The sequence below is a fragment of the Pholis gunnellus genome (assembly GCF_910591455.1).
Source record: "Pholis gunnellus genome assembly, chromosome: 2".
NCBI lineage: Eukaryota > Metazoa > Chordata > Actinopteri > Perciformes > Pholidae > Pholis > Pholis gunnellus.
Genome location: NC_136536.1, coordinates 24116933 through 24140015, shown reverse-complemented (window position 1 = coordinate 24140015; position 23083 = coordinate 24116933). Strand labels below are relative to the sequence as shown.

The 23083-nt window shown below is 45.2% G+C and overlaps 1 protein-coding gene across 1 annotated transcript in view; it reads right to left on the bottom strand.

Annotated features, from left to right (window-relative positions):
- Window positions 1-7291: 7291 nt before the first annotated feature.
- LOC306712916 (rho guanine nucleotide exchange factor 10-like protein) overlaps window positions 7292-23083 on the bottom strand; it is a 34679-nt gene continuing 18887 nt past the window's right edge. The window contains exons 17-27 of the mRNA XM_079182393.1: window positions 22391-22506; window positions 21900-22027; window positions 21648-21748; window positions 20609-20730; window positions 19522-19608; window positions 19050-19270; window positions 17981-18138; window positions 17702-17844; window positions 15424-15600; window positions 14898-15009; window positions 7292-9280 (exon numbers count right to left, since the gene is read on the bottom strand). Of these exons, the coding sequence (XP_079038519.1) occupies window positions 8685-9280; window positions 14898-15009; window positions 15424-15600; window positions 17702-17844; window positions 17981-18138; window positions 19050-19270; window positions 19522-19608; window positions 20609-20730; window positions 21648-21748; window positions 21900-22027; window positions 22391-22506 (1961 nt within the window). The 3' untranslated portion in view covers window positions 7292-8684. The remainder of the gene's footprint in view (window positions 9281-14897; window positions 15010-15423; window positions 15601-17701; window positions 17845-17980; window positions 18139-19049; window positions 19271-19521; window positions 19609-20608; window positions 20731-21647; window positions 21749-21899; window positions 22028-22390; window positions 22507-23083) is intronic.

Sequence of the window (23083 nt, the reverse complement as noted above, 5' to 3'; positions counted from 1 at the left end):
CATCGTCTACAGACTTGTTGGCTCTGTAGGCGAACTGCAGGGGGTCCAGGAGTGGGGACCAGTGACAGGACCAGGCGTTCAAAAGACTTCATGACCACAGAGGTCAGGGCGACGGGCCTGTAGTCATTAGGTCCTGTGGTCCTTGGTTTTTTGGGGACAGGGATGATGGTGGAGGCCTTGAAGCAGGCTGGAACGTGGCATGTCTCCAGGGAGGCGTTGAAGATGTCTGTAAACAAATGAGCCCCTGCTGAGTTGGAGGAGGGGGGGCTGGTGGTCTGGGGCTGGTTGATGGGGCTGTGGCTGTGGGGGATGGAGTCAGGACTGTCCCATTGTCTTTCGAATCTGCAGTAGAACTCGTTCAGCTCGTCTGCCAGGCGGAGGTCATTCATAGAGTGGGGGGTTTTAGGCTTGTTATTGGTGATCTGTCTGAGGCCTCTCCAGACAGAAGCAGAGTCGTTTGCTGAGAGCTGGTGTTGAAGTTTCTCAGAGTACAGTCGTTTAGCGTCTCTCACCTCCTTGCTAAACCTGTACTTTGACTCTTTATACAAGTCCTTGTCCCCACTCTTAAATGCCTGATCCTTGTGCAGCCTTAGCTGTCTGAGTTCCGCTGTGAACCAGGGTTTGTCGTTGTTATAACTCACCCTGGTGCTTGATGGAACACAGCTGTCCTCACAGAAGCTGATGTATGAAGTCACAGCCTCTGTGTAGTCATCCAGACTGTTGGTAGCAGTCCTGAACACATCCCAGTCTGTACGGTCCAAGCACGCCCGAAGATCCTCCAGAGCCTCACTGGTCCATTTCTTGAGTTTCCTCACCACAGGTTTACAGAGCTTGAGTTTCTGCCTGTATGCAGGAATCAGGTGGACCATGACGTGGTCAGAGAGTCCCAGTGCAGCACGAGGGACGGCGTGATAAGCCCCGCTGATTATGGTGTAGCAGTGATCTAGAATGTTCTCCTCTCTGGTTGAGCATTTAATAAACTGTCTATATTTAGGGAGTTCATCGCTGAGATTTCCTTTGTTAAAGTCACCAAGGACAATAACTAGAGAGTCCGGGTTGGTCCGCTCCACACACCGTATCTGTTCGGCGAGTGTCTGCTGTGCTTCCTGCACGTTACCCTGTGGCAGCATGTAAACACCGACCAGTATGAATGAAGTTTACAGTTTATGATGAAAGATTCCAGATCAGGAGAACAGTGCTGTAAAATCACTGTCACATCGTTGCACCAGCCACTGTTGGAGTAGAAACATATTATTCCACCCTTCGATTTGCCGGAGAGCTCCCGGCAGCGGTGTGCGAAATCCACATGAGCGGACCCGCACGAGCGCGCCGGCCCGTTTCCCTCTCCTACGGCGCTTCACTGCATGTGTTAAGGTGAGAGCACCTTTGATGAGAATGTCCAGTAATTCCACAGAAGTTAAAAGAAAAGTTGGAAGTAAGTCCGCTGGAGTTGTTCCCCTGATGTTTATGAGCTCCTCTCTGGTGAAAGAGCTCCGGGAATCAGTATTTACAACAAAAACAATGCAAAACAATGAGCACCAACACACCGAGGCAGCCGTCCGTGGCGCCATCTTAGTATCTAAGATACTAGATACAATGTGTATGCTCCAACAATCGGTGCCGAGAGGAAGCTGTTGTTACTAAAAGTTAATGATGTTTTAAATGGCTGTGCTTCGGAGGATTTTTTTATTCTTGGGGGGGATTTTACCACACAGAGCCACATCCAGCTTCACAGCATGTTCTGAGGCAGCTGGTCCACTCTCATGGCCTGGTGGATGTGTGGAGAAAATGCATGCAGACTGCCGACAGTACACATGGTCCCACCTTAGAGAGGGTAGGATCTCCTCAAACAGGTTAGACCGTATTTATGATTTTAATATTTTTAAAATGTGCAGTATTGTACCTGCTGGTTTTACGGATAATTCTTTGCTTTTATGTAATGTGTTCATTAGAAACATTTTGCCTAAAAGTGAGTACTTTTGTGCATTTTAATTCAGTCTTAACCATTGTTATGCCGATGACACCCAACTGGTCTTGTCATTTCCCCCCGGTGACACTCAAGTGGAGGTATGCATAGCTGCGTGCTTGGCTGACATCTCAAAGTGGATGACGATACACCACCTCAAGCTCAACCTGGACAAAACCGAGCTACTGTTCCTTCCAGGAAAGGGTTGCCCGGACCGAGACCTGTCCATCACCATTGACGATACCGTGGTGACGCTAACTCGGACTGCGAGGAACCTGGGTGTGACCCTGGACGACCAACTGTCGTTCTCAGCAAACATCTCATCGGTTACACGCTCCTGTAGATTCCTGCTCTACAACATCAGGAGGATTCGCCCCTTCCTCACTGAGGAGACGGAGCAGGTGCTCATCCAGGCTCTGGTCATCTCCCTCCTGGACTACTGCAACTCTCTACTTGCCGGAGCCTCGGCGTCGGCCATCAGACCTCTGGAGCTTGTCCAGAAAGCTGCAGCTCGCCTGGTGTTCGATCGCCCCAAGTTCTCCCACACAACTTCCCTTCTCCGTGCTCTACACTGGCTCCCTGTAAGAGCTCACATCCAGTTTAAGACTCTGGTGCTGGCCTACAGGGCAGTGAAAGGAACAGCTCCTTCCTATCTCCAGGCCATGGTCAAGCCCTACACCCCCGCCCGACCACTTGGCTCTGCTGCCTCGGGGCGATTGTTGCCCCGTCGCTCAGAGGTCCCTGCGGTCGATCGACCCGGTCACAGCTGTTCTCTGTCCTGGCCCCACAGTGGAGGAATGAACTCCCCACTGACGTCAGCACAGCAGAGTCGCTGCCCATCTTTCATCAGGCTGAAAACTCACCTCTTCAAGAAGTACTACCCTGAGCCTTCCACTTAGCACTGATTGTATTCGTATTAGTTTGTTGCACTGATTGTATGTGTTTGTTTCTGCACTGTACGTTTGCTCTGGTTTATGCTCTTAGATGCTTGTTTAAAGGAGATGCACTTATGACTTCTGGTGACTAGTAGTTCTCTTGAATATCTATGTTGAATACACTTATTGTACGTCGCTTTGGATAAAAGCATCTGCTGAATGACTGTAATGTAATGTAATGTAAAACAGTCATCAAGTTACTGAAGATGATGATGCTGTTGCTCTGTGAGCACTGAGCAATGCCAATCCTTTGGCACATGCAGGCACTACACAAAGGTGAAAGGTCAATTGTGTGGTGGTAGCTGCCTGAGGAATTCATTGAAAGAAAAGGTGCCAGGTTTGGTCAAAGGGGGTTGGATTTAGAGAAGCAACGGTAACATAAAATTACAAAATAATTTCTTACATTTTATGGCTCAAAATTGTTTGTTACCAACACCGGGACCAACTCAAAGCCAACTGGGCAAACAGCAGGAGGATAAGGACAAAAAAGGAAACAGCTGTCTGATCAGAAAGTCCGGAGGAGTTGTTGGTGAGTAAACGAGGAGAGACTTGAAAAACAAAGGGCTGAGATTAAGTCTCATGCTGAAAGGCTATCGGAGGACTAGGAAGAAACAATTAAAAAGATCGTTGACAGTATTATTTATACATGTAATTGTATAGAAATAGTTTTACCACAGTCATCACTTTATGCTCCATGTTTAAGGACAGCTGGACTGATGGAGACAGCAGTTCAGTTATGTCTGGTCTGTAAAGTAACCGGGGATGAAAGTAAGACCCTTTGTTTGAGTAACTCAGCGGTTGCTTGTGCTAAATCTCTCAAACTTATACACAGTACTTAGTCTACTACAAATAAAACACAGATGGATGTCTACTACACAATCACATATGTGAGTTAATTTCCAATGCATGGTTGAGTTGTAACACTAGCTGGCGATGGATGTAACAATAAAAGATAAATGAGAAATATACACATTATCCAGTTTGTGCAAAAACTTTATTGAAGATTAACAAATTAACAGTTTTGAATAAAGTGACAAAATGTTCCCATGTGTCACAGGCCTCAGGGTCTAATCCCTGACACGGTTGTGGCAGATGTAGATGGCTGCTGCTGGGCTGCAGGCTTAATGAACTGTTAGAACGAGCCCCACAGTAGAGAGCTAACTGTTTTAACATGTGGGTTTGAAGTTAGCATGAATGTAAAACATCAAATTCAACTAGAGAAACTGATTCTTTAGGTTACGTAATTCAAACCATTATATCTACAATACAATGAAAGTGAGGCAAACAATACTCCAGACATGTCACTTCTTCTGTTTGGTCCCGGATCTCCAGGAGTGTACAGTATTGATGAGAAAGCAGCTCTTTTCTCATTGGTCAAATTGACGATGTACAACTGGGTCTGAGATGTTACTCAAAGAGCTGCTGTCTCCCCTAAAGGCTACAGAGATGGAAGCACAGCTGCTGTGTTACATTCAAGTTATCCTGGAATGACATCATCATCTTAGCCTTTTAGCAGTTAGTGCAACAGAAAAACAAAACACTCTCAGACCAAGTGCTGACTAAACAAAGTGATCGTAAAAAAACGAACATTTTGACAACTCGAATGAATGGTAAATATTTATCAAATAAGTTGAGAGATCGAAAGAGAAAAAGATACATAATAGTCATAAATAACATAACATAAACATGCATGTTTGCTGTCATCAGTATCTTATTAGAATGTGTGACAAAAAATGAAAAGCATGCAAATGAAAGTTTGGAATATAATCAGATGACCTACCTGAAAAACAACAGGGATGTAATGCAGCAACATTGATGTAGATGGGGCTGGTGATTACTGAGTCACTGAGGAGCTCCTCAGGTGGCATTGTTTGCACATGCTCAGTGACATTGTTTGAAATGGCATTTTTGACAGCTTTCACTAAATATGAATTGAGTAAGTGGCTGCAGAAGGACAAAGTTATGCAGTTGAAGCACATTTAACATCGGCAGAGTTCTTCAGTTTTACATTTGACCCAAAGAGTATTGACTCTGCTTTGCTAAGTATACAATTTATTATCCGCTAGCCAGATGCTAACTTTGTGAACTTCTGAACTAAGTCATTTTTCTACTTCTAGTGTTATCATGATGAGAGACTAGGTGAGCTGAATCATCTGCGTAAAGGAATAGATTGCCATTGCAGGCTGACTAGTAGAAAGAAAAGTGGACCTAAAATGCTCCGCTGTGGGACCCCACATGTCAGTGTTTGTGATATGGACATGGTTCCATTTACATCCACCGCTTGTTCTCTGCCCCCCAGGTAAGACCTAACCCACTGTAGAGATGTTAAAGCCTAGACTAGAGCCTTTAGCCTGATCAGAAGAATATCATGATTTACAGTGTTGAACTCCTTTTGAAGACCCAACATAACCATGCTGCAATACTTTCCTACTTATCTACTTATTCACTAATGTGATCTGTTAGTTGAATAGACCGCTATCTGTTTAATGAGATTTTCAGAAACCAGATTGGAATTCATTGTGCGAAGCATTACTGTCTATTTGTTCATATATGACCCTTTCTATTACCTTTGATGATGAACATAGGCTGGAGACAGGACGGCAATTTCTAATTTGCTTCCTCTTTGTATAGAGGGGTTACTCCCACCGGATTGAATTTGTGGGCAAACTTTCCTTGTTCGATGGTTAGGTTTGTTACATGCAAGGAGTATCATCTTGCTGCTGTCTCTGAAATAGGATTGTCTCTTTACCTTCAGTACATTCATGCTGCATGCTGAGTCCAAGCACCAAAGACTCTGTCAAGACATTATCATCACATATCTGTTAATAATAAACTATTATCTTTTCTTCATCTGATTGAAATAAGCTACATGAATGCTGTTGCCTGCACTCGATACCTGCTGTTTTATTGGGCAGCACAGGTAATGTGATTATTACTAACCTTTAATTAGCATTGGATAAGTGTGGTGTTGTTGGAGCTGTAACATGCTGCCCTACTCTCAAAATGATCCAGCTTCAACTTGCCCTTAGGAGGATAGAGTCTTAAGAGTCAATAACCATCAGTCCATTGCTCTCAGCTTTTCCACTGGCGTCCCACAGTGATCAAATATTGGGCCCACTTTTATTTAGCTTAAATGTTAATGATCTGCCATCTGTATGCCCCAAGATAGAGACTCAAATGTATGTTGACATTGAAATACATATGAAAAAAGCCAAGTTGCCTCCAACAAAATGGCCTATGTTACCGAATGGTTAAACCATTGCTGTCTACATCAAAATGTGTCAAAAACCACTGGCATGTATTACACAAAGAAAGCTAGAAATACTGTTTAGCCACAAATACTCAAAGAATTCAAATATCTTGGCATTGTGATAATCAAAACTCAGGATGAGCTTTGTAACCGGGTCAAGTTTAACCAAGCACATCCTATGATTCTGCTATGCTATGATCCTATGGCACCTAACCTGTTTAACAAGCTGGTTACAGGAAGTAGTTCAACCTTGAGGCGAATACAAGTTTTCAATTCCTAGATTTCAATACTCCATAACTGGGTAATAATGTGAGATGCAAAACAACACATTCTGTCTGGTGCACATCAACTCCAGCAAAACACTGTAGAGGTTATCCATTCATATCTTTTGTGTAAAACATACCACTACATACTGAGAGCAGCTGCATCCAGCATGGCAGACTGTGGCCTACTCGATAGAAGAGTCTGATCTAAAGGGTTTCTCTCCTGGGTTTAAGTGAAAAAGCTTTTACCAGGAACCATCTGTGATTTCCTGTGACAGGTGGAAAATACAGTTTTGCGATGATTTTATTACATTTTTTGTCAGGATCATTTCAACATAGTTGCTGTAATACTCATTTCAGCCACAAAAGGTTGATACCAAATGTGCTTAATAGGACTAGAAGCATTCATGCTCTCACAGTTCTTCAGTCATACACCCAGAAGCAACAACATTGAGATGAAACTAAATTGCCTCTCAGGGATTCCGTACAAAGCACTCGTCCGCCGGTATTTTAGGGGGAAAAAATGCTCAATTTTAAAATGTAAAATATGACACTAAATACATTTGTATTCAAAATGACTCATTTCTCATAGATTTTTCTCCCTTTTAACCTTTGATTTCTTCACAAAGCAATGCTGCTGACTCAGCCCTCTGTGAGTCTGGTTTGGTCTGTTGGTCAATGTCAGGAAAAAGAATTGGACATTTCAAGAGTACGCTCATAATATTTTGAGAAAAAGAGACATAAGGGTCCAGCAAATAAGTTATCAGTTCAGAAAAGTCATGAATTTTAAAAAAAATTACAACTTTATTCTCTATTTAGTAAAAAATAAATAGTTATTTCTTCAAGTTGAAATGGTTTCCTAATAAGGACACACATCAGCTGTGTGAAAACATTACTCTGCATCAGAAATGAAAGCCTTTCAAACATCACTGTGAGTAACATTATTGCTTTATATTACAACAAAGGTCAACACATGATTACGAAAAGAATTAAATTAATAATATATTAATATTAATGTGCACATCAACACTGTACTCACTGTTACTCACTGTAATAGATTCAAACATGGACACTGGACATAAGGGATGCAACTTCTATTGTAACTCATATATTTCCAATGAATTGGTCCAATAAACAATTAGTACACAACATTAGTTTTGCTGTAAACATGGAAATGTGTGTTCACTGTCCCAAAAGTGCTGATTTTCATAGTGGTGAATATTGTTGGTCAGTGTGTGTTCAGAGGTTTAGGATGTGGACTGTGAATACATTCCATCCTCCCAGTTACTGCACAAACAATGCAATGTACAAGACAGTCTGTACTTCACAGGAAGCAACAGACTCAGGGACAGATTTACTAAGAACACATTTGCTGTTGTTAGCCTAGCTTAGCATTAAGACTAAAAGCCTGGCTCGGTCCAAAGTTCCAAAATACAACAGACACCTTTAAACATTGAAACACGTTGTATATCATTTGATTAATCTGTACACAAACTGAAATGTATAAACGACAATAAAAATGACTTTGAGCTTTAAGAGAACTATATCTTGATTCTTGACAAACAGCTGTTCATCCATCCGCCCAGCACGTCTGTGCTGTGTCTTCTTTGGTTGTAGTTCTGGTCTCCATACAGACAAGATGGCTTCATACTCAAAGTCCCAGTGAAACGGAAGGTAGAGCATCTTTAGCTTCTGTACTGGGACGTATTTCAAAGAGAACCGGAATATATTACGAGGTGTAAATTTACAACAGAGTTTTAAATCAAATCCTTTGCATTTGATTGGAGCACTAAAAAGTGGGCGGGCTTAGAGGACTGTTTCTCCCTCCGCTGTTAGATCAGGAGGAAGAAGCTCTGTTTCACTGCAGCGATCAGTACATGCAGATGAACTTCCTCCCTCCGTGCTGCCAGCACCAGAGCTCCTCGCTCACCCGCCGGTGAAACTCATTTCACGACATCCAGAGGACGTTCATCTGCATGTGCTGCTGGTGGAAAAGCTGCAACATTTCTCTCCAATGAACCAGATCTCAGACACTTTGTTGTTGAAATCCAAACATCTCTTCCTGTCTCTCCAAGAATGTTGCTCTCCTTAATGTTCCACATCGCTGGAGGTAGCTGCTGATTTAGGCATTTGTAGGCTTCACACGTGATGTTAGCGTTAATGTTAGCTTGTACTTACTGTGTTCACCTGTCACAACCTGTCTAGCACCGCAGTAACTGTGGAGACAGAGTGTACAGCCAGTCAGGACGGTCAGGCGACATGCTCGTCTCTCATTGGCTGAGAGTCAGAGGGAGCTGCCACACCAGCAGTGTGTTTTCAGTGGAGGCTGAGCAGGGGCCTGGTGAGGAGGTCTGTCCTATCCTGCGGTGTCCTCTGCCACCGGAGAAGATGGCTGTTGAGGTGATTTTGTTGCGTCTGACGTCCCCCTCCTTCCCCCACTCCACAGGTCGCCCCCTTACCCACACATCAGGGTCCTCGCTAACTTCATAGATGGAGCCGTCCTCTGGGCTGTGCTCCAGGGAGTCTGGGGGGGGCCTGTGGGTCCCCTGCTCGGGATGGGCTGACAGCAGCTTCCCAGGCAGCTGGCAGGTGGACCGGAGGCGATACTGGAGCAAGAGATGCTTGGGCTTCTCCTCCCTTGGTGGAAGAGCTCCTGAGTCCTGGGGGAGGCTGCTCTGCTCCCACCTCTGCCCCCCTTCATCTCTTCCTCCATCACCTTTACCTCCCTCTGCTTGTCTGTTGGTACCCTCCTCGCTGCCGTTGAGGATGGAGTCCCGTCTGAGCAAGTCGGAGGCCAGGGTGCTGGAGGTGGACACCATGAAGTCCACCGGACCGCAGTGGGCATTCAGAGACGTCATCCCCTTACCTAAGGGTAGGACAGTTCTAAATGAATCCACGGTGTCTCACATGGCAATGACAAGAAGTAAATGATGTGCATCAACAAGATAAATATCAGAGTTATGTTACAATTTTCCAACCGGCCACCGTCAGCCCAACAACCAGCCATTGCTGATGAATTCAAGCAGGTGTGTGTGTGTGTGTGTGGAAAAGCAGTTCAAGGGGACATAACGTGTGGAGAGGTTTACAAAACAAAGTTTAAAGGCACAATGAGAAGGATTCTTTTTTAAACAATGTATAAGCTGATACTCCTCCGCGAATCGCCACCTTACCGTGGTGGAGGAGTTTGAGTGGCTCAGTGATCCTGGGAGCTATGTTGTCCGGGGCAGTAGCCCCTGGTAGGGTCTCCCAAGGCAAACAGGTCTCAGGGGAGAGCCCAGACTAAGAGCGGTTCAAAACAACCCCAATGATAAGCAGCCCACGGACTTCAGCCACCTCGCCCGGACCAGGGAAACCGGGGCACCCTCCCGGAGCCAGACCCAGGAGGGGAGCTCGTCGGCGAGCGTCTGGTGGCCGGGCCTTCGCCCATGGGGCCCGGTCCGGCTCAGCCCGAAGAAACAACATGGAGCAGCCACCCTTTGGACCCACCACCCTGTGGACAAGCATCGGGGTCGGGTGCAATGCAGACCGGGCGGCAGGTCAGGCCGGAGGCCTGGGCGAGCCGATCGCCGGCAGCATAGACTAGCTCTAGGGACGTGGAACGTCACCTCGCTAGCGGGGAAAGAGCCGGAGCTGGTGCAGGAGGTGGAGCTATACCAGCTAGATATAGTTGGACTCACCTCCACACACAGTACTGGCTCTGGAACCAAGCTCCTGGAGAGGGGTTGGACTTTGTCCTTTTCCGGAGTTGCCCAAGGTGAGAGGCGCCGGGCGGGAGTGGGGATACTCACGAGCCCCCGGCTGAGCGCCGCTGTGTTGGAGTTCTCCCCAGAGAACGAGAGGGTCGCCTCCATGCGCCTACGGGTTGCGGGGAGCAAGGCTCTGACTGTGGTTTGTGCTTATGCACCAAACAGCAGTTCAGAGTATCCGGCCTTCTTGGAGTCGGTGGGAGGGGTCCTGGAAAGGGCGCCGCCTGCCGACTCCATAGTTCTCCTGGGGGACTTCAACGCTCACGTGGGCAATGACGGAGAAACCTGGCGGGGGGTGATTGGGAGGAACGGCTTGCCCGATCTGAACCCGAGTGGTGTCTCATTATTGGACTTCTGTACTAGCCATGGTTTGGCCATAACAAACACCATGTTCGAACATAAGGTGGCTCATAAGTGTACCTGGTACCAGAACACCTTAGGCCGGAGATCAATCATCGACTTTGTAATCGTATCATCTGATCTGCGGCCGTATGTCTTGGACACTCGGGTGAAGAGAGGAGCAGAGCTGTCAACTGATCACCATCTGGTGGTGAGTTGGATCAGATGGCAGGGGAACCGGTTGGAAAGACCCGGCAAGCCCAAACGTATATTGAGGGTGAACTGGGAACGTCTGGCGGAGGACCCTGTCCGGGAGGTCTTTAACTCCCACCTCCGGAAGAACTTCTCACACATCCCGAGGGAGGCTGGGAACATGGAATCCGAATGGACCATGTTCAAAGCCTCTATTGTGGACGCGGCCGCTAGGAGCTGTGGCCGGAAGGTCATCGGTGCCTGTCGTGGCGGCAACCCGAGAACCCGGTGGTGGACACCGGAGGTGAGGGAAGCCGTCAAGCTGAAGAGGGAGGCCTTCAGGGCCTGTTTGGCCCAGGGGTCTCCTGAAGCAGCTGAGAGGTACCGGCAGGCCAGAAGGACTGCAGCTGCGGTGGTCGCGGATGCTAAAACTCGGGCATGGGAGGAGTTCGGGGAGGCCATGGAGAAGGACTTTCGGTTGGCCTCAAGGAGGTTCTGGCAAACCATCCGACGGCTCAGGAAGGGAAAGCAGGGCCTACCCCAGGCTGTTCTCCGCAGGGGGGGGGAACTGTTGACCCGGACGGGGGACATCGTCGGGCGGTGGAAAGAACACTTTGAGGAACTCCTAAACCCGACCAACATGTCCTCTGCAGAGGAGGCAGCGCCTGAAGACCTGGGGGGCTCACCCATATCCCTGGCAGAGGTCGCTAAGGTAGTCAAAAAGCTCCTTGGTGGCAAGGCGCCGGGGGTGGATGAGATCCGCCCTGAGATGCTGAAGGCGCTGGACACTGTTGGGCTGTCTTGGCTGACACGCCTCTTCAGTGTCGCATGGGGGTCGGGATCAGTGCCCATGGACTGGCAGACCGGGGTGGTGGTTCCCATTTTCAAAAAGGGGGACCGGAGAGTGTGCTCGAATTATCGGGGTATCACACTACTCAGCCTCCCGGGGAAAGCTTATGCCAGGGTGCTGGAAAGGAGGCTCCGACCGTTTGTCGAACCTCGGATTCAAGAGGAGCAGTGCGGATTCCGTCCCGGCCGTGGAACAGTGGACCAGCTCTTTACCCTCGCAAGACTACTGGAGGGATTCTGGGAGTTTGCCCAACCAGTCTACATATGTTTTGTGGACTTGGAGAAGGCTTTCGACCGGGTCCCTCGGGGGTTCTTGTGGGGGATGCTGCGGGAGTATGGGGTGCCGGACACGTTACAACGGGCGATCCGGTCTATACGACTGCAGTAGGAGCTGTGTCCACATTCTCGGCAATAAGTCAGACACGTTCCCGGTGGGTGTTGGCCTCCGCCAGGGCTGCCCTTTGTCACCGGTCCTGTTCGTGACTTTCATGGACAGGATTTCTAAGCACAGCCGGGCGGTGGAGAACGTCAGGTTCGGGGGTCTCGGGATCACCTCTCTGCTATATGCAGACGATGTGGTCCTGTTGGCCTCCTCGGATCGTGACCTCCAGCATTCATTGGGGCGGTTTTCAGCCGAGTGTGAAGCGGCGGGGATGAGAGTTAGCACCTCCAAATCCGAGGCCATGGTGCTCTGCCGGAAACCGGTGGATTGCTCCCTCCAGGTGGGGACGGAGTGCCTACCTCAAGTGAAGGAGTTTAAGTATCTCGGGGTCTTGTTCACGAGTGAGGGTAAGATGGAGCGGGAGATCGACAGGCGGATCGGTGCGGCTGCAGCAGTAAAGCAGGCGCTGCACCGGACTGTCTTGGTGAAGAGAGAGCTGAGCCGGAAGGCAAAGCTCTCAATTTACTGGTCGGTCTACGTTCCTACCCTCACCTATGGTCACGAACTCTGGGTCGTGACCGAAAGGACAAGGTCGCGGGTACAAGCGGCCGAAATGAGTTTCCTCCGTAGGGTGGCCGGGCTCAGCCTTAGAGATAGGGTAAGGAGCTCGGACATCAGGAGGGAACTTGGAGTCGAGCCGCTACTCCTTCGCATCGAAAGGAGTCAGCTGAGGTGGTTCGGGCATCTGATTAGGATGCCTCCTGGACGCCTCCCACTGGAGGTTTTCCGGGCACGTCCAACTGGGAGGAGACCCCGGGGAAGACCCAGAACACGCTGGAGGGATTATATCTCCCAGCTGGCCTGGGAACGCCTCGGGATCCCCCAGTATGAGCTGGAAAATGTTGCGGGCGAGAGGGAAGCCTGGGTCAGCCTGCTTGGCCTGCTGCAACCGCGACCCGACCCCGGATAAGCGGAGGAAAATGGATGGATGGATGGATAAGCTGATACAAACAGAATTCCTCTCACTCATCTCTTCTGACACACTAGAAGTGTGTGGTGGTGTCTGTATCTGCAGAGATCCTGTCCTTTGTCTGTATTTTCTTATGTTACTGTATGTTTCTGGGAGTCAGCCTCTATAAACAGGTGTCCGATTGTAAGCACAAAAATGGCTGACACACTAAACCCGAAGCTAGTGCCATGTGGACAAAGCTTGTTCCAAAATGAGAAACGAGAGTGAATCTGGAGCTGGCTTTCACCAGCTGGAGGAGGGGCCAACTCTGAATGTTGTGTTTACAATCTGACAAATCCTACTTAATGTGCCTTTAATATCAAAATCCTCACTGAGACCAGTGGGAGACGGAGTATTAAGGAGACAAATCCAGAGAATGTATCTCAGAGCACACACATTAAGGGTCAAAATGTTGCCTTTTTTCAATCCAATAAACTTTTGTGAGCTTTAATCCAGTGTCAAGATGCTAATAAATGACCAGATTAGTTATATAATGTTATTAGCTGTCAAAGGGCAAATGTTAACATGGTATTACATGTTACTGCTCACTATGACAAGCTGAGAGATTACATGGGTAGTGACGAAAACTGGCTTCAGGTTCTCCTGTGAAATATATGTCAATTTTTAAGCTTCTCAAAATGTAACCCAAATACATGGTCTTCAACCCGGTGTCACTCCCAACTACTCAATAACCGATGGCCGGTCAGTCCGATGCCGATGCACCACGCTTTCAAATACCCACTTCACTGAAATGGTATAAAGAGCGAGATAGTCCAGGGACGGACGAAAGGGAGGTGAATGAGTAAAACAAAAAGTAACCGTTGACCAGGCGGCAACCTCTGGTTCTGCCGAGTGAAGCCAATGCTTGATGTGTTAAAGCTGCATTCTCTCTAGTGTCCACCAGGGGGCGACTCCTCTGGTTGTATAGAAGTCTATGAGAAAATGACTCTACTTCTCTCTTGATTTATTACCTCAGTAAACATTGTAAACATGAGTTTATGGTCTCAATCTCTAGTTTCAAGTCTTCTTCAATACAGCATGATGTTCATTTAGTAAATGATGGTCCATTTAGAGTCAAACAGACCATAAAGCAGAGTATGCTTTAGGGCGGGGCTACTGTGATTGACAGGTCTCTGCTGCTACCAGAGTCGTACACGGCGTCTCTACGTCATTTTAAATATGGTAACTTCCGTTCATTGGCTGCAAAAAAACAACATGGCGACGGCCGTAATCCAAGATGGCGACAGCAAAATTGCCAAACTCAACGCTTCAAATGGCAGTCCACAAACCAATGGGTGACGTCACGATGATTGCGTCCACTTCTTACATACATTCTATGCCGTTGACATTTAGTCAAGTGAGTTGTTAGTGTGGTTAGTCCTGTGAGTCACGTAAATTGTTGGTGACGTGACTCACTAGTCAGTCAAGTTAACGTCAACCAGGCTCTTTTCCATAATCAAAGTGGTTTTGATAGTTAAATCTAACTTTGTTTGAATAACACAAGTTTATTTTGAAAAAACACTATTCCTAAAACAAGTGGAACAAATACAAGTCCAAAACTGACGCTACAGGGTAGTGGTGTAACGAGACGTTGTCGAACCGCGGATTAATTACACAGTGTGAAATAAAGTTTTACTGACGATCGTTATTGGACAATTTTCAATATGTGATCAGGACATCAGAATTTATGCTTTCTATTCGCCAATCCCTGATGACGTTACTCTGTGAACAACAAATCTGCATTGAAATTGACAGAAGAACTATTAAGAGTGGCAGCACCGCTAACGGCTAATGAACGAAGGTTCCATTCAGTTAGATTATGATGCGTTCAGGCTCTGTTCAGTGAAAATGATTGTTGGCCGAATGTAAATTAAACATTACCATGATGTGTTCAAATGTAATCTTGTAAAATGTCAGTCACACAGAACATGCTGCCATCAGGAGAGCTACTGTGCCCAGCACTGACCTGTGATTTTGGGGATGCCCTCCAGCGTGGGCACAGGGAAGGAGAGGATGATGCCTTGGCTGGTCCCCACCCACAGCAGGCCCTGGCAGATCAGCAAGCTGGAGACACAAACCTGACCTGGTGTACAAAGAGACATCAAACCTTTATCATGACCTCAGGAATACAGTCCATGTTCACAGCGGTCTAAACCTGATCCAGGACCTACATAGTACATGTCAAAGTCCTGGAATCTCCCAGAAGCATTTCAGTCACCCGACATCTGGCAGGTGCAAAGTAACAATAAATGATTTACACAAACTATTGAAATCAGAAATCAGACTACATTAATCGTTATATACTTTTTGGCTACTGATGACATCACTGAGGGCTCTGCTGCTGAGCTGCACTGCAGTCAGCATATAACACTTCATTACCTTTATTAGCTTGAAATTTCAAATGGTGTTCAGTAAACGTTTGTGTGGTCTTCTAACTAATAAATGTGATCTGAACATGGCACTATACTCTATGTATATCCATCTGGTCTGGCCTTGCCTGGTGTCAGATGGGCGGAGCGGGTGGAGATGTTGACTTCCTGTAGTAGCTCCAGGGTCTCGGTGTGAAACAGGTGAATGGAGGAGCCCTGGGTGAAGGCCATCCAAACCCCCCCACCTGAACGAATCATGTGGCTAACCCTGCAGCCTGGATCAGAGTGGGCTGTGAAGCTCTACAGTACAGAGAGGCAGAGAGAGGGTCACAGTCTGCAGGTCATCTGTCAGCAGTAACTCAAGCTCAAATATGACATATGGTTCTATGGAATCATAGTTGTGTCTTTTGGGGAAAACATTATTTTGTAAGCACATGAATCATATTTTGTAGAAACAAAAGAGAGAAAAATTATACATATAGCGTACAGTTAAAAACTCACTACATACATGTTGGTCCTCAGTCCCATTGCTATTAGGACAATAAGTTACTAGGGAAGCACGGACGAATGTAAAGTGAATGGAGATTTAAGAGTAGGCTTAAGACTTCCTCTTTGATAACGCATATAGTTAGGGCTGGTTCAGGTTTATAGTTAGGGCTGGTTCAGGTTTATAGTTAGGGCTGGTTCAGGTTTATAGTTAGGGCTGGTTCAGGTTTATAGTTAGGGCTGACTCAGGTTTATAGTTAGGACTGGTTCAGGTTTATAGTTAGGGCTGGCTCAGGTTTATAGTTAGGGCTGACTCAGGTTTATAGTTAGGACTGGTTCAGGTTTATAGTTAGGGCTGGCTCAGGTTTATAGTTAGGGCTGGCTCAGGTTTATAGTTAGGGCTGGCTCAGGTTTATAGTTAGGGCTGGTTCACGTTTATAGTTAGGGCTGGCTCAGGTTTATAGTTAGGGCTGGTTCAGGTTTATAGTTAGGGCTGGCTCAGGTTTATAGTTAGGGCTGGCTCAGGTTTATAGTTAGGGCTGGCTCAGGTTTATAGTTAGGGCTGGTTCAGGTTTATAGTTAGGGCTGGCTCAGGTTTATAGTTAGGGCTGGCTCAGGTTTATAGTTAGGGCTGGCTCAGGTTTATATTTAGGGCTGGCTCAGGTTTATAGTTAGGGCTGGCTCAGGTTTATATTTAGGGCCGGCTCAGGTTTATATTTAGGGCTGACTCAGGTTTATAGTTAGGGCTGGCTCAGGTTTATAGTTAGGGCTGGCTCAGGTTTATAGTTAGGGCTGGCTCAGGTTTATAGTTAGGGCTGGCTCAGGTTTATATTTAGGGCTGGCTCAGGTTTATAGTTAGGGCTGGCTCAGGTTTATATTTAGGGCCGGCTCAGGTTTATAGTTAGGGCTGACTCAGGTTTATAGTTAGGGCTGGCTCAGGTTTATAGTTAGGGCTGGCTCAGGTTTATAGTTAGGGCTGGCTCAGGTTTATAGTTAGGGCTGGCTCAGGTTTACCTGTTAAAGGTTTTTTTGGGGGAGTTTTCCAATGTGAGGGTCCTGGGACAGAGGATGTCATATGTGGAAATTTGTTATTTCGGGCTATACAAATAATTTGAATTGAATTGAGAAAGTAAACAATGGCCACATGTTGCAGTTCACATCAATGTCTGTCCAAAAATGTCTTCACGTCATCATATCAAATCTACATTTACATTTATCTTGACTTATGACTAAACATGTGTTTTGTGAGGTCACAGTGACCTTGACCTTTGATCTCCAAAATCTAATCAGTTCATCCTTGAGTCCAGGTCGATGCTTGTTCCAAATTTGAAGATTGAAAATGTGCCCATGTATTTGAAACTTGAAATTTGAAAGAACATCAGTTTTGTAGTTTCACTTTTAGATGCCCGCTTACAACCTGACACCTCGTTGCTAAATTCTTACAGAAACGTCCCCAACAAAGTTAAATAAGAACATCCATGCAGAGGGCAGGGTCTCTGTAGGTTCAGACACTAACACACACTTCTACTGGGTCAGAAGAGATGATGGAGAGGATTATTTTTTTATCAGTCTATACATTGTTTTTTATGAAAATCCTACTCTTTGTGCCTTTAAGCTAAATCCCTTTTCAGCTACTGTGAAAAATGAGGACAGCAGTACTGCGCTGTAAGCCAGCAGAGATGACATTCTGGAAAATGATGTTGCATGTTATTTGATTCTTTACCAACATCATTCAGTTTACGCCAGCTGGAATGGACTGGAGTGGCAGTTGATTACATGTGAAACAGTGGGATGTAAAATTGCCAAAAATTGGCAATGTAAATCAATCACACGCCACATAACTTATTTCAGCCCAGGACCCACACTCAGGTTACTCATTTAAACTCATTTAAACACCCTAAAAAATAGCTGATACCTGTGTTTGGAGGCTGGATCCTTGGATGACAGTGACTCGGTTGGCACAGCTGGCCCATACAGCGTCTTCAAGTGTCAGCAGACTGCAGACCGGCTCAGAGCCCACAGACACCAGCCTGCACGAGTCCACGTCCCACAGTCTCTCTGAGGGGAAGAATGGTCCATGGTTTAGCACCCACTACTGCACTGTAATACCATGAATGTGGACCACAGTCTCTTCACTCTGAAATGCAAACCAGCATGATGTCAGTGATGGAAGTGTTCTTCAGTGAGAACTCACCGCCAGCCCTTCTGTGGTAAACAGTCACTTTGCCATTGGCCAGTCCAGCGAAGAGGAAAGACAGCGAGTGCTTGAGGCAGAGGACAGGACAGCTGTCAGGGTTCACCAAAGTCAACAGGCTCTCAACAGCTGTGTCCACGCTGCTGTACACACAGATGCTGGGAAGACAAGGAGACACATTACATTGAAAAGTCAAACACATCATCATGGATGGATGGATGGATGGATGGATGGATGGATACTTTATTCATCCCCAGGGGGAAATGTGTGTGTTACAGCAGCAAGGATATAAAAAAATGCACAATATATACACTAAAATAACAGACGACATATTATATAAGAAGATAAAATAATAAAATAACAAGAACGCACAGTATATACAATGAAATAGAATAGTGTTAAATTAACTAACTAGGTAAAAATCAGTAGTGCAAAAAAATCAACCAACAGCAACAGTGTAGTTATGTGGAGGATGATCTGGCCAAAGGTGATTTGTTGTACAGTCTTATTGCAGAGGGCAGGAATGTTCTCCTGTGTCATCACATCACATCATAAAGTACAGAGCTGGAGCAGGACGTGGTTAGCCTAGCTTAGCATAAAGACTGGAAGCAGAGGGAAACGGCTGCCTGGCTCTGTCCAAAGTTCAAAATTACAGCTCCCCACAGGTTTTAAGTTGACTAAAGAATATGTTGTTCACCGCTGACTGACTAGTGTGAGGAATTTAAGTTTTAAAACATTCCTAGTGCTGGATATTATGTGATACAGTATATTTACTTCAGGAAGTTAAGAGAGAATTGGATCTCATATTTCATGGAATTTATGTTTGTTTTGTTATTGATAGTTTGATTCGGTTTGTAACTGTTTTTATGTTTGTATGGATAATAAATCCATTCAGATTTTGACTTAAACCTGCTGTTGTGTTTTGGAGGCGGTTGAGGAGCACATGGCTGCAGGGAGGGGGGGGCGATTTCTCTCTGTGTCCAAAAGTTGGGCCCTAACACTCGACCAGATGAAAGGTCATACGTTTGTGTCTACAGACTGATGCTCTAAGTTGGTGGAAATGTCTGACCTGCCGTCCTGCAGGCCAACACAGATGATGTTTCCTGTCTTGGCTGCAGACTGGGCCTTCTCAGCCTCCCTCTCCTCTGTGCTGGGACACGGCTCCTTCACATACTCCAGACAGAGGACCGGGGCCCTCAGCGGGACGGTCTTGACCAGGCGAGGAGTGGCTCGGTTCAGTGAGAAGATCTCCACTTGGCCATGGTTGAAGCTGCTTTCTCCACCTGCAACCTGAGCTCCATTGGAGACAAAAAGCTTATCTGAGTAAAGAAATGACAATAAGATAAACACAGAAACCAATAAACCTCAAGAATGAATCAAACATCATGAATAAATGTGATGACAATTCCTTTTAAAAAAAAGATACAAGCTCTTGATAACATGTATCCAAGATGACATGTACACTATATATGAGAGAATACTGGTTAAAATAAGGATGCCAACCGGTGTGACAAGCTCAGGTCCACTACCACTGTACTCACCCAGAGGTAACCCTGTGGTAAAGAAGTGCTGGCAATGCAGAAACCAAGCAGGCTGGACTGAGACGGGCTGTGAAGAGCTGCCTCCAGCTGCACACACAGACAGAGACAGGCTTCATTCACTGCAGGACTCCTGGACTTCACACTTGTACAGTAAGCGGTGTTAAATATGCCGTGACAGCAGATGGAATGTCATAACTTTCAAAATAAAAATAAATCACTGCACAGTTTCTAAGAAAGCAGGTCAAAGAGATATAGAAGTACATGCTACAGTGATCCCCCACAGAAGCAATATGGAACATACTGAATATTAATATATGCTAAATATGTTACTGTTATCTACTGAATGACAACCACAAATATTTACTGATAAATACATATATTTTGTCATTGATTAATAAATGATAGAACCAAAACAAACATAACAGCTGAAATAAATAATCTAATTCATTAATAACTAAACAAATAATCTCATAGTAATACAAATACAAATAATATTACAAATATCAGTAAAAGCTGAAATGAGCACATTAATAAATTATTAAATAATAAATAACATAATTGTTGGTAACAATCAGGAGAACAATAGATCTATATTTATTCTTTTCTATATGTATGTGTCTATATCTTAATGAGGTAGTCTGTACCAGCCTCAGTGTAGAAATATATGAAAATGGATAAATTCACATATTGTTTACACAAAATGCATACCTCTATTTGTGCCTTGAGTGATTATCAACATGTATTTATTCAATTATTTCTGTATCTATATTAAGACATAGACAACCACCCACAGCCAAAACACAGACGATGAGCCAGGATTCTCAAGATTTGTGACGGTCTTAATCTCATCGTCTTCTAATGCCTTTTCACAGTTTGTTTTCCTAAAATGCATTTATATGTTGAAATGCTGCAGCCTCCTCTATGTGATGTAAACATAAGTTCTACACAGCCATGTGTTTGGTTATGAGACACAACTAGAATGTATGGCTGCTCATCAGTGAGCTAGAAACACAAGCAGGTCTCTTTTATACATATTATATATCATTGTTTTTGGATATTAGTATCAATACCAAGCAGCAGCTCTCACCTTCAGCGAGTGTGTTTTGGAGGAGAAGACAGGAAGTTTGCAGGTTAACAGTGGACAACTAAATGGAGCTTTTGTCTTCACGTCTTCTTCAGCACATTCCCACCCCGGAGTGTTTTCCTGTCCTGAACAGACAAAACACACACACACACACACACACACACACACACACACACACACACACACACACACACACACACACACACACACACACACACACACACACACACACACTTTACAAGTATTCCAGAGTGCTCTGCTTTACCTTAACTAATGTCCAACCTGTACTATTTGTAGCGTGATGATCAGAAGTTAATTTAGTTAAAAAGTCAAAGGTGTCCATCACAAGTTGTGATAACAGATAAAAGAGTGGCTGTTACAAGACATTGATCATTGAGAATCAGATGATGAGTATTGCTATTATTTTATTATTTTAACATAACCACATAACATGAACAAATATTAGGATCACTTTGATATGTTATGAAAGATCACTTTGTACACAGCATATATAGAACAGACTACTTCACAGGGTTTTACACAGCTACACAGTTAGCTGTGCTGTAGAAATGAGGTGACCGAAACCTTGGCAACATCAACTGTTTTCTTATTTCACCTACATGCTATAAATAAAGTTGAGGTCAAATATGTACAAACAGAAAGGCAGACAGGAGTATGTAATGCTTCTTGGTCCAGCAGTCATAGAAGTTTTCAAACTAAAAGGGAAAAAAGAAACTTTCTAAAACTCACAACTAAACACACAAAGCTCAACACAAAGCAGCTTTCAATATCATTTTGAATTGTATGCAAGTGGATCAACTTCAGTGTCCATCCAGTTGCAACAACGTTTGACACCTCATATGTGTGATATAGATGGAGGTAGTTTTAGTGTCACCATGCTCACAACACAGACAGTGTTGGAGGTTCTCTGAACACTACTGTGAGAATCTGTCATGTCAAAGCCTGTGAGTTCTCTAAGACCATGTTTACACACACACACACACACACACACACACACACACACACACAGTGCTGAACTTACTGTGAGCTATCTTGGCAAGGTGAAGCCGGTTCACCCAGGAGATCTTACTGAGGGGGCTGGGAGTGTTGAAGACAACAATGATGCTCACTGGACGACCAGACCTGGGAACAAAACGTGTAGTGGACATGAAAGCACATGAATATGCAAAATACTTTGCAATCCAAGTTAACACACCTGAACCTGAACCTAACTACAGCTGAGCCTCCCTGTCCCTGCTCTGAGCCTGTTCCTCATCAACCTCCTGACACTCACTTGTCGGGTTTGCCTGGTATGGACAGACGCAGGCGACACTTGTTGGCATTCTGGATCTCCTCCTCCTTCAGACGGAGGAGCCTCTGCAGAGCCAGACACCAGTCCTGAGACACTGTGGTGTTGAGATTCTGGGAAAGAAAGGATGGAGCAGTTAGATTGTCTTCTACTTTATTAACTTCTTCTGAGAAAGGAGGAAGAAATCAGCTTTCAGATTCTGAGTAGTGCGGGCCATCATCTCTATCCGTTACGACACAGCTGTACTTGGTGATTTCTGGAAACACAGTGACATCACTATAATTAATTTTAATAGTGATTTTAATAATTAACTTTCATTTATATATCACTACACTTAAGTTACAAATGCTTCACAGCAGGAAGGAAAGAGAGAAATAGAATAAGCACAACATATAAAGTTATAAAATATAAGTCTATAGAAAACAAATGTGTTTTAAGATGTGCACTGATTAGTTGAGAGCAGTAAGCGTTGGTACCTGGTAGGTTCCGTGGAGTGTTCCCACCAGCAGTGAGACCTCCTCCACCACAGCCAGGTCATGCTGCAGCTCCTCCAGCTCCTGGTACAGTCTGGGAGGACCCAGGGACACTTTACCTGAAGCACAGGGAGGCACATTCAGCCCAACACCTGAACTTAATACTTACTGCCAAATTAGCACCCTTGTTACAAAAAATAAACCTGTGATGGGATGAAAAGGATAACATGGTACAAGACTCTGGAAACCCAAAGTTAAGATGTTTGATTCTGTGATCAGAACACATCTCTACTGACACGATCAGTCAATGATGAGCTCATCTGATAAACAGAAGACTATGTCAATGGCAACCGTGATTATTTGTTGAAGTAAATGACAGTTTGTTGTAGGTATGACACTGGGCATCATTTAAAGAAACACTACTGAGCTTTTTAATACAAAGTGGTTTGATTTGGCAACAATACTTTATTTTTCAGGCCTTAAGACACTAACAGAAGCAAATAATCCTGCACTCATTGACGAGTGCTCACTTTATCAATGCAATATCAATATTTTAGTCTGTAGACCTCCATCAGATAAGATTATCTGTCAAGCAGGACGAAATGGGAAAATGGGAGCCTAATGAGGTGTGAGCTGGACAATGATCGGCACATCAGTACATCACACAGGAAAACGCTTTGTATGTATTTTGTGATT